General features: G+C 49.9%; 1 protein-coding gene across 1 annotated transcript; it reads right to left on the bottom strand.

Annotated features, from left to right (window-relative positions):
- Positions 1–2,415: 2,415 nt before the first annotated feature.
- Positions 2,416–13,157, bottom strand: GGT1 (gamma-glutamyltransferase 1). Its single transcript, XM_010156200.1, has 12 exons — positions 12,994–13,157; positions 12,231–12,358; positions 11,908–11,997; positions 10,702–10,894; positions 9,376–9,533; positions 8,344–8,493; positions 7,570–7,706; positions 6,542–6,729; positions 5,621–5,748; positions 4,645–4,757; positions 3,610–3,723; positions 2,416–2,559 (listed from the first exon to the last, which is right to left on the bottom strand). The coding sequence occupies exons 1-12, from the start codon at positions 13,155–13,157 to the stop codon at positions 2,416–2,418; spliced, it is 1,707 nt and encodes a 568-aa protein (XP_010154502.1).
- Positions 13,158–14,205: the final 1,048 nt, after the last annotated feature.

Below are 14,205 nucleotides of genomic sequence, written 5' to 3'. Positions count from 1 at the left end.
CGTTCCGACAAGCTGAATGGCCGGTCGGGAGGTTTTGCAGGATGAGCCACCGAGAGCAGACAGCCTCGACGCAGCCGGAGGAGCGGGACGTGGAATCAGAGCAGGTGGCAGAAGCGCACACCCTATGTACCGCTGTGTCCAAATGAGATGTAGATGATCACAGCATGCAGAAGTAGCCACAGGTGGGGTTTTTTTTAATTGTAGGTTGTAAGTGCAAGCCTTAGCTCAGTTCAGTATTAACAAACCAGCTGACACTGCCAAAACAATCAATTCCTGCAGAGACCCAAGAATGCAAATGCATTTATAAGCACAGTTTTCAGAGAAATGGTTTTAGCCATGGCAAAATCTGAGCTTTCCACAAGGGAAGTTGTGCACCAGAGGTTATAAATAATAGGGGAGGTTTCTGATAAGGTCCAAGAAATTCAGGAACAAGAAAGACTGCTGTGCCCGAACTGTTAGAAACAGCCCAGCAGCAGTTACTCAAACTTGTTTCAGAAAGCACTGTTCAGTCCTTTCCCAGAAAACATCCACCTTCCAGTTTCAGAGCACAAGCTTTCGGTGTTGCAGCTCAGACTAACCCCAGCGACTGGAAGGTTTCAAGAAGCTCATCTCGCTGTGCAATGATTTCATTTCTCAGAGCACACTTGGCCAAGAAAAGAGTTCGGCTAGTCCCAAGCAGCTGATGCTGGTCCATACAAACTCATATCAAAGCTTCCCAAAATAGCCAGCAAACTGGATTTAAACAGCAGCCTGCCTGAGCGGCACCCACTGTGGAATTACGAGGAGCAAAGTCTCACTTCAGTGATACAAGGGTAGAGGCTTGGCCCCCGACGAACCTCATCCTCAAAGGAGCACGATGAGTCTGGGCCATTGACAGTCACTGCCTCAGCTGCACCTCGCGCAGCACCGTCAGCAGCAAGCGCCAAGGGGGAAGGCGCACCGCGCGCACCCCAGGCAGCTTTTGGGAAAAGCCACCCGTTCAGTGGGAGTGATCTAAGCACATAGACATCTGCCAAAGCTGTGACCGATTTAAGCATGATCTAGCTATCATTTTATTCCACAAAACCAGACTCACTTCCCGAAACTATGGGGAAGGAGCGGGTGCCTGATGCCTAAAGGCTCAGCCTTTCATTTTCACTTCAGTGCGTTCTCTGTTTTGAGGTCCTTACAAATTGACAGGAAGTTTCAACAAGCTGCTGATCAGTTGCTGTTACTTGTGTTTCAAGGATTTCATACACATCCCTAGAGCTTGACAACACCCTGCAACATTCGGTTTTGACCTTAGGCTAAGTTTATCTGATGTATCAGAATGTGCCAGTTGGGACAGTTAAACCACACACAGCCCGTGCCGGTGGGTGAGCACCAACCCCACCGTGCAGGGACACAGACACTCTTAGCTGTTCCGTGTCAGGTACGGGTGTCTGAGAGGTCATTAACTGTCTGGTTAATGGTAACTTACCTTCAAACAGGAGTAGCTGCGGCGTGCCTTTTTTTGAAAGTTTCATTTCCTCAGACTCTGGTATTTCAGGCCTGCAATAGCATGCGGCAAAAAGCAAACTGGAGAAAAATAAGATTGTTTTGGAGTTAACTTTTTTTTTTTAACTCATAGCTTCATCAAAGGTGTGAAGACAAGAGAAAAATCTCAGGAGAGTGTCTCCCATGCAGACTCCCACCATCCCTTTTCTCCGTAGCAACTGTGCAGGCAAGAGAAACGTGTGACTCCGTATTTATTTATTTTAGTTGTGCTCAGAGTTTTACAGGTAGCATCTTCCCTTTAGACCTTCTCAACAGAAATATAAAAAAGTTTGAAGCCATTTCCCCATACAGCCACTCATCTCCCATAACCAACGGAAGTGAAAAGCAGAAACATCTTCTGTTAAAAGAAAGAATAGTGAGTTTGTGAAGGCTTATCCCAGGCTAGAGCTGGGCTTCCTGCTATGGAACAGATCTATTAGCTTGTAACTTAGAAAACCCAGTCCCCAGAGTCCTGTAACTCCCATCTACCCAACAGGAAACAAATCTCTTCTCTAGCAATGACAGGGACATGTCCGGTAGCTGACGCTGTGCAGGGGAAACACTTCCTGCAGCTTGAGTGACCTGGACCTTCTTCAGAAACTCTGGGTACCCAATCTGTCTTCATGGGATGGAGAGGAGGCAGGGAACAAACTCTTCAAGGCAAAACAGACTCTTCAAGTAAGAACTGCACATCCTGGTAGACATGCCTGTCTCGGCAGACTGCTGTGGCATGAGGCACTTCGGTCATGGCTGTAAAAAACTGCCCCAGCTCTGGCAACAGAACCACAGGTGAATTTGTTCTCTGTCCTGTGAGAAGTCCCTGAGTTGCAGACCTAAAGGATCTTCCCCCCAAACACACCTCAGTGTCACTAGACCACTGAAAAAAGGAGCCGAGCCACGTCAGTAGCCTGCAGGGAAGCCACCTTTCCGGGAATCGGAAGCTGCAGCCCATCCTTCATCTGTTCTGAGAATGGCCTGCACAACCGCGCCGCCGCTCACCCGCGTGGTATCGTGCTTTCTCTTCTTTAGTTGTTCTTCTATACCCTGGAACGCAGAAGTGAGTGAGGACAACCGAGAGAGAAAACGGCACACGAGCAACAGGGCGCAACCTGCACCCCCCGTGACAACCCAAGCGTTCAGTGCCTGTCTTAGGTCTAAAGCTACACGCTGTTCCTCCCCTTCCCTTCCCTTTCTGGGCTGCCCTGCTTGTAAAGAGCTGGAATGGAGAAGATGTGGCATCTGTGGTGCTCAGTGTGGGCTACCAATACTGGACAGTACCTGGTCACACAGCATTCTGCTTCAGATAGTCATACCCCAACAGCCCGAACTGATGGGTCCTGTTTGGGAATGGGGGAAACACAGACCTTGTAGAGAGCAGGGCATCCTCCCAGTGCTGGAAGGTATCTCGGCTGTTACCTTAAGAAGCAGCTTATTAAAGGAGGACCTTCTACACAGTTTGATGAAGAAAACTGCCGTATGCAGGAGTGTTTTCCCTAATACAGAGATACGGGATGATATGTGCAAAGACTGCGTCTGTCTCGAGCCTCTGGGATGTGTAACCCTCAGGGTGATGAAGCTGCCAGCTCAGGCGGGTGGTACACAGAGCAAGGCAGAGCTTGCCATCAGCTCTCACCCTGACAGTGCTGCTCAGAGACCTTGACAGGGAAAACATTTTCAAGCTTGTTCTCGGGCCCCTCTGTGCACCCTCCCTCACTAGCTCTGTGCCAGTGCCTCAGGATTCATGAGGAGGTTGCACAACAGGACTGGAGTCCCCTGGGGGCCACTGGATTTAAACTGCTGATGTTGTTTGCTATTTTGCAAATCCTTTGAGCCAAACAACACTGCAAGAAGATACATACCCTCAGTTTCAGATGTGGGTCACACTTGAATCCAGTAGGTTTCAAACATGTGGCTGAGGTACACTTTGAACAGCTCATTGTTACCCAGAACTCGACCTGTGCCAGCTTTCACACTGCTCCCCTAGCAACGTTTCACAAAGCTCCGTGTTTTTCCGCAAGTACACGCCTTCCCAACACGAGGGACCCAGCACCGTACCAGAAGTTCACGCACACCCCAGACGCCGCGTAGACAAACCTCCTCTATTTGCTGCTCAAGCTCCGTGATATTGGGAAACAGCTGATCGTGAATTCTGGGTTCTTCCACTGCTTTCTTCACATCATAACCAAACCAGATGGAATTGATGATCGTCTGTGAAAAGCAAAAAGCCTTAACGTCAGTGACTTGCCTTCAAAACATTGCAGCAAGTCAACTTGTATATGCTTAGGATTCCCACACAGAGACCATGAGTTCCCAAAATTAACACGGTAAAAGGATCAGCCCCTCATGCTATTGTAACTGGATTTATGCTGCTACGATTAAGGTAGTGCTGGCTTAGACACACAGCACCTCAGCAAACACGGAGCTACAGCTCCCTGCTACTGTGCAACTGCTTTCCTTACACCTGGCTCATCCCTACATCCTTAAATTGCAGGTTGGAGCTGCTGGCGAGTGAAAATAGCTGCCGGATCAAGGGCTTAGAAATCTGCTTGCAGCGGTTTTTATGGAGACTTCTCCTCTAGCTCAGCCAGAAAGCCAGATCCAGCCTGGCGCTCCACGAGCTGGCGCTGGGGACAGCTTTCTCCTGCAGTCACTTTTGGGCTAGCTGGGCATTTGAGTGGCTGCCACAGCAGCTCACAGAGAGCCTGCTCACAGGTGGCTGGACACTTAGCTTCTCTGTGTGACTGTCAGCCAAAGTTTAGGATGTTGGACGGGAATGGCTTTAAACTAAAGAGACTAGTTCGTGGAGATCCAGAGAACAGAAGTCAAAGCTAAACTAAGTCACAAATCTGCCACAAGTGGTAAGAACAACTTGCCAGAGGCAAAGACCTGGAGCCACTGAAGGAAGTAATTTCATAGCAGACGCTTTAGCTCTGGCAGGAGTTGGCGTTGGAGGTCTGGCCCGCCGAAGGCCAGGCAGGAACCTCCCTTTCAGGCCCCCAGCCCCCAGCAGGGAGCCACAGCCGTGGTCACATCACAGGTGGAGCCTTGAGCCCCCTAACCCAAGTGCTGCCTCTCCCCCACCTTTCTTTGCCTCAGCCTTGTCCCCAGTTTGCCCCGATCACCACATACCAGTGCTGTTGCTGTAGTTATTTTTGTTCCTCCAGATGCACCAACCACCATCCTGACCTTTCTTGTTTTATCCACCAAGATGGAGGGGCACATAGAGGACATGGGCTGTTTACCTGTTGGGGGGACACACGCAACAGAGGCTCAGCTTTCCACCTGCAGTTTACAAACTGCCAGCTCCTGCTCCATGTCTAAACCCAGAGCCTCAGTATCCACCTTCCTGACTCAGCTCACGTGTCTTGTTCAGCCCCTGGGGATGCCAGTACCCCCTGTACCCACCCCTTCTTGCTCCTGCTACGCACAGCTTAACCCTGGTCCTTCACGCAAAGGCTGAAGGTGCCTTCATCCACAGTCCTGTCCCAGCTGGGGCTGTCTGTGATGCAGCTGCCTCTGGTACACCATGGGACTTCCCTTCCTGCCCTTTCACTTCCCTGTCCCTCTCCAAAGCGTGAGGTACGGGAGGGCAGCAGAAGCCCAGCCTGCCTTAGCAGCAATGAGATGGGTCTGCAGGAGCAGTGGTGGAGCAGGCAGGTTGCTTGGGGTATGTGAACTGGATCTATCCGAAGCTCCCCCACAGCTCCCAAGGCAGCACAGGGAGAAGGCAGGACAGTGCCATCTAACACTCTGCAGTCAACTCCTGCTGCTGCCTCCCCCTTAAATCAGTTCAAAGAAATCTTTTGCAGCCCCAAGTAATTTCATTTGACATGTACTGAGCTCCCTGGGACAGGATTTCTGCTTGCTGGAAGGAGGCATACACCAGAGTTTTTCCTTAGGCAGCCCCTCCTCCTCCAGGGTGCACCAGGGGCAGCTGGCTGTGTGCTTTTGGCAGGGATGCCGGGTGACTTCACCCCTGTCCTCTGCAGAGAGCCCCAGATCTGTGCCGGACCGCAGACACGCTGCATCCTATCTTACAGACAGCACGCCGTGAGTGTGCAAGATGGAGCCGAAAGACCGAGTCAGGAAGGTTGTTTACAGCTACCTGGTGCTATGAAATTTGCTGGAGAAGGAGGGATCCCAAATCCATTGATTATGTAAGGTGAGCTGAAGTCGTCCATCTCATCATTAAATATGATTCCACTCATGTTGGATCGTACATCAGAGCCAAAGCTAGAGAAAACAAGTTGGCACAGACATGTCAAAACCAGAGCAAATCCAGGAGAAGCTTCAGGTGAATTACTGCAGCGTGAAACTCTCCACTCCCTCCTGTTGTAAAGGACATTCTGACACTCCCTGGGGGAAGGAAGCAGTTTATACCGTGAGTACACAGCTACACAAAGTGGAAAGGCAGCCCAGAGCCCTTCTGTATAGCTCTCCTGCAAGGACCCCAAGGGGAAAACCAGCACAGCAGCTCAGTACAACTCATTCTCCGTCCAGCTGGGCAGTTCTGCACTGCATTCAGAGGCAGCATAGCTCCAAGGCTGGCACGTTTGGGGATGGCAGGGGTTTTGCTTAGGTGTGTCCAGCTGGAGGTATCTTCTATGGACAAAAAGAACCTCTACACCAGCTTCCGGCCATAGTCGTGGAACATAGCTCTTCCTGACAGCACTCAAAGCCAAACACTGCACTTCCAGGCCAGCTGTATTAGCTCAAATTCCTTCCAGATGCCTGGGAAGCCAGAGCTGGCAGCAATACCACTGCTTACGATAAGATCCAGATGCAGTGAGTGTTTTCTTGGTGGGTGAACCCAACACAAGAGAGGACACATCTTGTCCTCTGACCCAACACCACAGGCCTCAGTATTAAGAACTGACCTGCAAGCTCAGCAGAAGTGCCCATCAGCAGTGCTACCCACCACTACCCCGCTAGAGAGATGACAGTTCAGCGATGTCTTACACCAACCACAGAACCACCACTAGGAAGACGGCAAAGGCCTACGTGGAAGTAATGTCTGAGCTCATACTATTGGTTGATGGTGCTGGTGGCGGACACAGCACTGCCATCATCAGCCACAATGGAGAGGTGGGATGTACCGGCATTATCTCCAGTGTAATATACTGGCTCATAGTAGTCAACTGGATGGGAGGTGTTGTCCGTGATTTTCCTCCGGAGGCTATCCGCAAAGAACTCAGACGTCATGTTTCTGATCGCCTGTCAGAGAAATCCAATGCAGTTACTCAGCAGAATAAGAGACACGTAGTTATGAGGCTGATATCCAACACTTCAGGCCACAGAAGAGTGGCAAATCCCAGCAGTGAGGCTATAGTTTTCCAGCAGGGACTTTCCTCCTTCTTGAAAGATGGACATTGTACCAAAGAGCACTTTAAGCAGTCACAGAAGCAGCTGTTACAATGCACCCCTTTGTGATGGAAGTTAACCAGCATCCAGTACTGGAGATCAATGGAAAGCTGTCCTCAACACCGCTGTAAGGTGTAGGCCAGCAGTGTTAACACGTGCTTCCGAGAGGAGAGGGGGCGGGTTGAGAGGACTAGACCAAGGCAAGCTCTCGTCCTTGCTCTGTAAGTTCCATCAAGCTGGGCTGGGCTCAGGTCCTGCTGCTTTTGGAGAATCACAGAAGTAAAAGCTCAAAGAGTGAGGTTGGGAAAAGCAGGGTCCCTGCCTCGCCCCGTCCCATCCGTTGGTCCATTTACTACAGGCAGGACTGTGGTTAGAGAGCCACAAGGATGCTGGAAAGGTCATCTAGTGAATAAGGCTTCAAACAATATGAAACCAGGGAGGGTTAGCCCTAAATATACTCAAACCCTCCTGGTGAATTGCTTTTCCTTACAACAGGAAGGTTTCCTCCACTTACATCCCTCACAGCTCAGCCGTGAGTCACACGGGACTTCACGTTTTGATTCAGAGACATTTCAGTGCCCGTCAATAGCAGTGGGTACAGAGCACCCCTGACAAAGTTTAGTCACCCAAAAACATTAAGCCGTGTTCCAGTCAACCTTGGTGATGCAGAAAGAAAAGGCTTTTGCCGGGTACCTCTGTAATGTTGACAAATTTTGGATCTCCCAGTAAAGTCCTCTTGGCGTAGGCAAAGCGAAAGGCCTCCACAATGCGGTGGTAAGTCAGACCTTTCTCCTCTATGGATTTGATGCTGTCAGCAGAGAAATTATACCCTGGCAAAGAAGACAAACGATTGTGAACACAAAGGAAAGTACATGCTCAAGGGATTGCTCATAAACCTGTGTCCAATGGCCGTCTTCAAGGCCAGGCTGGACGGGGCTTGGAGCAACCTGGTCTAGTGGAAGGTGTCCCTGCCCATGGCAGGGGGTGGGACTGGGTGGGCTTTAAGGTCCCTTCCAACCCAAACCATTCTGTGAGTCTATGAAATGGTACAATCCCGAAGCCCAGTCTCTACAGAGATGCAGTCACTGGACTGTCCTCATCTCCACATGGAGAACACAGGAGCTCTGGCAGTTGTGAGCACTGTGGGAGTCATCAGCAGGATTTGTACTTGCAGAGACATTTTCCAAAGAAGCCTCAGGTACAGGTTAGTTTCCACCCATGCAGATACCAGGGAAGTGCCCCGATCAGGAACATATTTTTCGTCTTGCACCTGTCTTTCAAGTAGGAAGGTGACATCCCTGAGTTTACAGCAGAAGAGGAATGTTTCCGCATCTCTGATCCCTCCTGGCGTCTCGGACTTCCCACCTGCTGAAGGGCTATCAGGGGAGGCCCAGACAAAAAAGGCGTTGCCTTTGGAGCTCTCCCGGCTCCTCAGACCTGCAAGGCACTGCTCGGTGGCACTCTCACCTTTCAGGATGTTGAAAATGAGGGCCAGCACTGGGCCACTTAGGGGGGCACTGGGTGTGTAGAGGGTGAACTCCCCAAGCCTGATCTGTATGGGGTCTTCAATCACTGTTGCATTGTAGTCCCGCAAGTCATCCAATGTGACAATGCCCCCTGGAAAAGAGAAGGAAACTATAGATGTGGGTTTATGTGATCTCTGGTGGAAGAGGAGGTAATACTCCATCACCATGCATCACAGCAAGGACAGGAGGGAACCCAGACACACCCCAAAAGTTGCAAGGTGAAGAGAGCAAAGATGGGTGACAGGAGATGAATTTATTCCTTGATAGATGCAGCTGAGGCTCAATAGCCTAAGCGTGAAGTTGGGCTGATTTACAGCAGCCAAAATTGTGGTGATCCATCTTTTTTTACAAAGGACACCAGCAACGTCAGGTATCAAAACGTCCTTAAGAGTCCTGTTTACAGGAGGAGGATGCAGCTTTTGGGTGCAGATGCTTTGTGCTACCCCACGAGCACAATAATTTGCATGTTCCATTGCCTTTCTTATCAGCTGGGGGAAGACGGTAATTAACCGTGACAAACACAGCCAGGTAATGACTTAGGCATGTGAGCTTGAGCGAGGCTGGCCAACGCGAGCTAGTAAGGATAGGATACTACCACCATCTAGTGGCATCCAGAGATTAAACAAGCTCCGCGTTTACAGGACCGTGTATGTACGGTTTTAGGTAGAAACTTGTTGGATTCAGGCTCTGTAAACAGTATCGACTAAGCTACATCCAGAAATGCATAGACTACTAGACTGTACGGTACAGAAATGCACAGTATATACTATCCATTTCTGACTTTCAAATGCATCCATTAAAGCGCTAATGGCTTCTCTTGGGTGTCCTGTTGCCACAGATCCCAGTGACAGCATTTTGGGCAGCAGGCTCGACCCGCTTCCAAGGCTTCTGCAGGTCACCAGCTCCTCCCTGGATGACGAGCTGCAGCCGTCAGGCCACTCATGCTGTTTTGGACAGATGTCCTGTTTCTCACCTACACTGCGGATGTCATCGATGATCTGTTTTGCCAGGCTTCCTGTGTAAAAGGCATCTGCTCCTTCACTGGCTACGGTCTCGTATGTGTTGGCTAGTTTAGGCATCTTGATGATATCGCCCTCATGCAGAATTTTCCCTCCTCTGCAGAACACTTCGCTAACAGAGAAAGGAGATTGAGACGATCAGATCTAAGAGACAATTTCAAAATTACGTGTACCTGCACCAGCTGACACAGCGTTCATGCTAGAAGTTCCGTGGGGAGAAGAGAAACTGCCTGAGCCATGCCCCAGGGGTCCTGATACCTTGCACCGGGACACACAAGTGAACAGTGGTTTCTGGCCTGGGGTTCCGCATTGCTCAGAATGTGCTCAGTGAAGCCTGCAGGAGGAAGTGTTCTTCACCAAGGCAGGCCACCCTCCCGCCCTGCCCAAGGGGCCAACAGCTGCCTCAAGATGCCCAGGAGGGGCCACAGCCCTTGAACTCATGCAGAGCCCTCCGGTCAGAGCACAGACTGTGAAGCTAGGAGGCTCAAAGCTTCCAGTGAAACCAGAACAATGCATTTCGATCCCTGTTTGTCAGAGCACTTGGAGGTAGACAGTTTCCTCTCTAGCTCCCTCATTATGGATCATGACTGTGCTGCTGTGAGTCTGCCAGATGGAAGTACAGGAGACGAGCCCAGGTTGTACATCCCCATCGGATCGGAAACCAACCTGCAGCTAGCAGAGACTTTAGGGAAAAGAGAGGATTAAGCAAGATTTCCAGTAGGGCTGGACATAGACACCAAGAACTTGACTGTAAGAGGAAGTGGAGGAGCATTTAAAACCTCTTGTGTTCATAGTCATTGCCAGAAGTGGATGCTCAGAGGCATTGCTCGAGGAAGGCAGACTACAGATTAAGAGATGACCCAAATTCCCACTGCCTGACAGCAGATAAGATGTTCAAGGAGACTCTGCAATTCCCCCAACTGTGGGTAAGATCAGTTTAGTGCACTTACAGCATGAGGAAAAGCTGGGGATTCAGAAAATACATTGCCATCTGACAGATTTATCCCAGCATGTACTCTAATTCCACCTTTGCTCAGACAAATGGACTTTAAGAGTAGAATTTATCTCCCTTTAAAGGTCAGGACTGAACATTTCTAAAATTGACCACATGATTTAGCACCTTCAGGTGGCTGGAATAACATCAGCAGGTACTGTGAGTACAGTCGCTGGAGGGGAGTCACACTCCCCACAGATGCTACATTACATATACACTGAGACTTTTCAGCTAGGATGCAGTTACCCCAAATTTCTCTGCACAGACCAGCAACTGCTCTACCTACCACAGTGAGGGATTGCTTTCAATTGACTCCTCTCTTGACTTGATGGCTGCTGCAAGGCCTTTCCCAACAGGGAATCCTTCTCTTGCCAACTTGATGCTCGGCAGAAACAGGTCTTTCCATGCCAGTTTGCCATGACGTTTGTGAGCCAGTTCATACCCACGGATTTCACCTGGAACAGCAATGGACCGTCCTCCTGGAGCAGATAAGGAACGTATTAGTCTTCCATGGCAAGAAAATAAAGCAGTTAACAGAGCAGGAGGCAGAGCAGGTCAGCCCTGGCTTTAGGCGGTGATGACGTACGCTATGAGCAGCTCAGCCTATGCAGACGATGCTAACAGAATTGCTCTGTCTGACTTAGGCCCACATAGTCTGGACTGTTGCAACACCTCTGCCATCTTGCTGGTAACTCAAGATTTCAGGCCATTTCCCCTCAGCAGGCTCTGTACCGGAGAAAAGCTGCTCAGAACACAGAAGCTGTGGTAGCTGCCTGCCGTTGCCAACCCTTCAGAGAACACACTACATTAAGACAACCCAGATTCCGCACGTACTCAAGCCAAGAACTGTGTTGCGGCATTGTAACTGCAATTGCAATAGATTGATTACTGCATTGCACAGTGATGCAGCAGTGTGCTTCGATCCTGGTTTTATTGGCATCTTCAAGAAGTTCAACACACCTCTCAAACCCCCTCCAAGGTGATGTACCTCCTTGATTACAGGAATGACCACAAAGAGAACCAGTTAGAATTTCTTCCTATTTTTTGATTAGAAAATACTTCCCCAAAAGGAAGTTACTTCTTCTCTAGAGCCCCTGAGCCATCAGTCGAAGCCACCACAGAAGATATTCAAGAAGGACACTTGAACTGACAAGAACTAAGTCAATCCACAGACATTCATTCGAAGGGGTGGGAAGGAAAGATGGCAGATATGGAACAGGCTATACTCAGTCCTTTGGATTCACCTGCGCTTTCATGAAGTGAAAAGCAGAAGGTGCTGAGGTGACCCATTAGTCTGAAGGACACTATTTTTAGCTTCCTTGTCAGGACAGAGTTTGCAGATTGTGTAAAGTAGATGACATTTCTAGGCAAGGAATCCTGTAGATATGCAAGAACCTAACCATAAGAAATGTTCTTAATTCAGACATGTCAGTAGCAGCTAATGTTGGAGCTATGTGGTCCCCCCAAAGTAGTGAAACAGCTTTTGCCATACCTTTCAGTGAGAGCTGTGTGTTGTTCCCAAACATGTCCTCTGATGCGTTTTTTGGAGCCACCTCTCTGGCATTAATGATTTCCACTTTTCCTTTAACGACAGAGCAAGTAAGATGATGTTTAGCTCTGCACTCAACATGCACGCTCAGTCTCTGCTGAAGAAGTCTGACCAGTGTGAGCCAGTTTCTTGGCAATTATTTTGAGGGCAGCGTGCTCCCCCAGCGTCTGTGAGAGTCAGTCTTTTACCTTCACTCAGGTAGGATAAATCACCTGCTTTAGATAAACAGTTCTCACTGTTCAGCTGTGCGTGGCCCTGTCCCTTACCTGTGCTGCTGTAGATGGTAAAGAAGAGGCCCCCTCCAATGCCCATGCTGTGAGCATTCATGAGTCCTACACAAAGCAGAGCTGCAATCGCAGCATCCACTGCTGATCCACCTTGCTGAAGGATGTCCCTGTGCAGCAGAAGAGAAGGCATCATGGTGACATGTTACAGTGCCTCAGCTACCTGCGAGCAGTGGAGGCATCTTGTCAGAGCAGATATGGCAGATTCTCTAATGCATATTTGTCCGTGCCCAGCCTATAGGTTCCTCAGGAATAGGAAGTTCTTAGAGAACCTTAGAGAACAGAGTCTAGGTGCAGGCCAGATCAGCCCTCATTAATGACACATCCAAACTAGCTTGAAAATACCAAGATGTGTCAAAGTACATGTAGGGATAGGCACTGCAGGCACTCATTACACATGAGAAATAAATAACACCACTCTGAGGAGCCTGAAATCTGCAGCTCTTGCATCTAGAACTGGAGGACAACTTGATAAATGGCTTTTAAGTGGAGCTGAAAAAGCACTGCTCCCGTTGTTCATGTGTCTAGGGATTCTTTGCCTGCTGTGCTGCCTTAAAGCAACGGCAGCGACATTGGTCAGGCATGGTGAAAGCCCAGGTTTTATTATGGCCTCCCCTTTCTACAGGGAGATTATCTGTGCTGGGCAGCTAGGAGGCTCACACCTGGGCATTGGAGGAAACAACAGTTTTGTCTTGCGCAAATAGCTGTCAGAGCTAACGAGAGTCACAGCACAATTAGCGGGTACCTTCCAATTATGGAGCACTGCCCCGCGTCTGTAGCCACAGCCGCTCTCTTATACGTGTGTGTGTCCCCTGAGTCAGGGCGCAGCCCGAAGAAGAGTCCCAGGAACAAGATGAGCCCCAGCAGAGCTGCAGTCAGGACTCCGGCCACCACATAGCGCTTCTTCATCTTCCTGTGGGAAGAGACAGGATCGTCAGCCTCGCTGCTCCTGGGGCACATGATGAGGCACAAGAGCAATGTTTTCCTCTACCTTCTTTCATATCCACTGTTTCCCCCTCTGCCCCCCTGGCAGCTGACAGCTCTGCACGTGGAAGAGCATTTGGGGAAGGAGCGGACAGGGGAGGCATCAGCCCAACACAGGCCTTGACAGGTACATCAGGGTGATGTGCTGCTTTGCAGTGAAGCAGAATATCAAGAGGGGAGGGGATGCCCAGCATGTCCTGCTACCGTTACCTTTCAGCAGGTACAGCACAACCAATTGCTCTTCGTTACTTTACGCGCTGAGGATTTTACAGGCTCAGCAAGCATTTAAGTTATTGCTCTGCCCACAGGGGCCCAGTGTCAGGCTGGATTTCATCCAGTTCCTAAATCCAGCAACAGCAACCAGAGGCTTTTTACCAGACTCCCCCCTCCAACATACACCAGCAGGCCTTTGGCTCCTTTGTGAGTGCCAGAGTCAAGGACAGCATCCTGCCCGCCCCTGGAGGCAGGCTGGCTTTGCCCTCTCTGCCAGTCTCTTCTTCCCGACTCCATAGCCACACGGTGAGTCCATGTATGTGACTTCTCATCGTTCCAGCTCTTGCTTTTTAGCAGGTTTCCATGAGTACTGAGCTGTGGGCAGTGAACAGCTGCCTCCTCCCCTGAATCTCTCACAGGGAGGGTCTCCCAAATACTTCCTCACTCAAATGCATACCAAGACCTTTTCTCTGGGCACTGCTGGTACCATTTCTCTATGCCCCCGCCGCCTCTGTGCGGAACAACCGTTCAAACAACTCCGAAGCTTTTACCAAGTTCCCCTTTTCCCATTACTGCCATCCTATTTGCAGGGCAATCTACTTCAACGAGCATGCCAGGGACTCCTGGAAGGAAGCCCTTTGGTAACAGCTCTGAAGTGTAACGGTACCAGCAACAAAAAGGAGCCAAACCAGCAATTATCACTTGGGTGAGAACCTGAGGTAACCTCATACACCAAAAAAGTAGCAGATTGACAGGCGAG

Source organism: Eurypyga helias, unplaced genomic scaffold (genome assembly GCF_000690775.1).
Source record: "Eurypyga helias isolate BGI_N326 unplaced genomic scaffold, ASM69077v1 scaffold16677, whole genome shotgun sequence".
Lineage (NCBI taxonomy): Eukaryota > Metazoa > Chordata > Aves > Eurypygiformes > Eurypygidae > Eurypyga > Eurypyga helias.
Note: the sequence above shows the minus strand (reverse complement) of the source record. Positions and strands in the feature narration are given on the sequence as shown.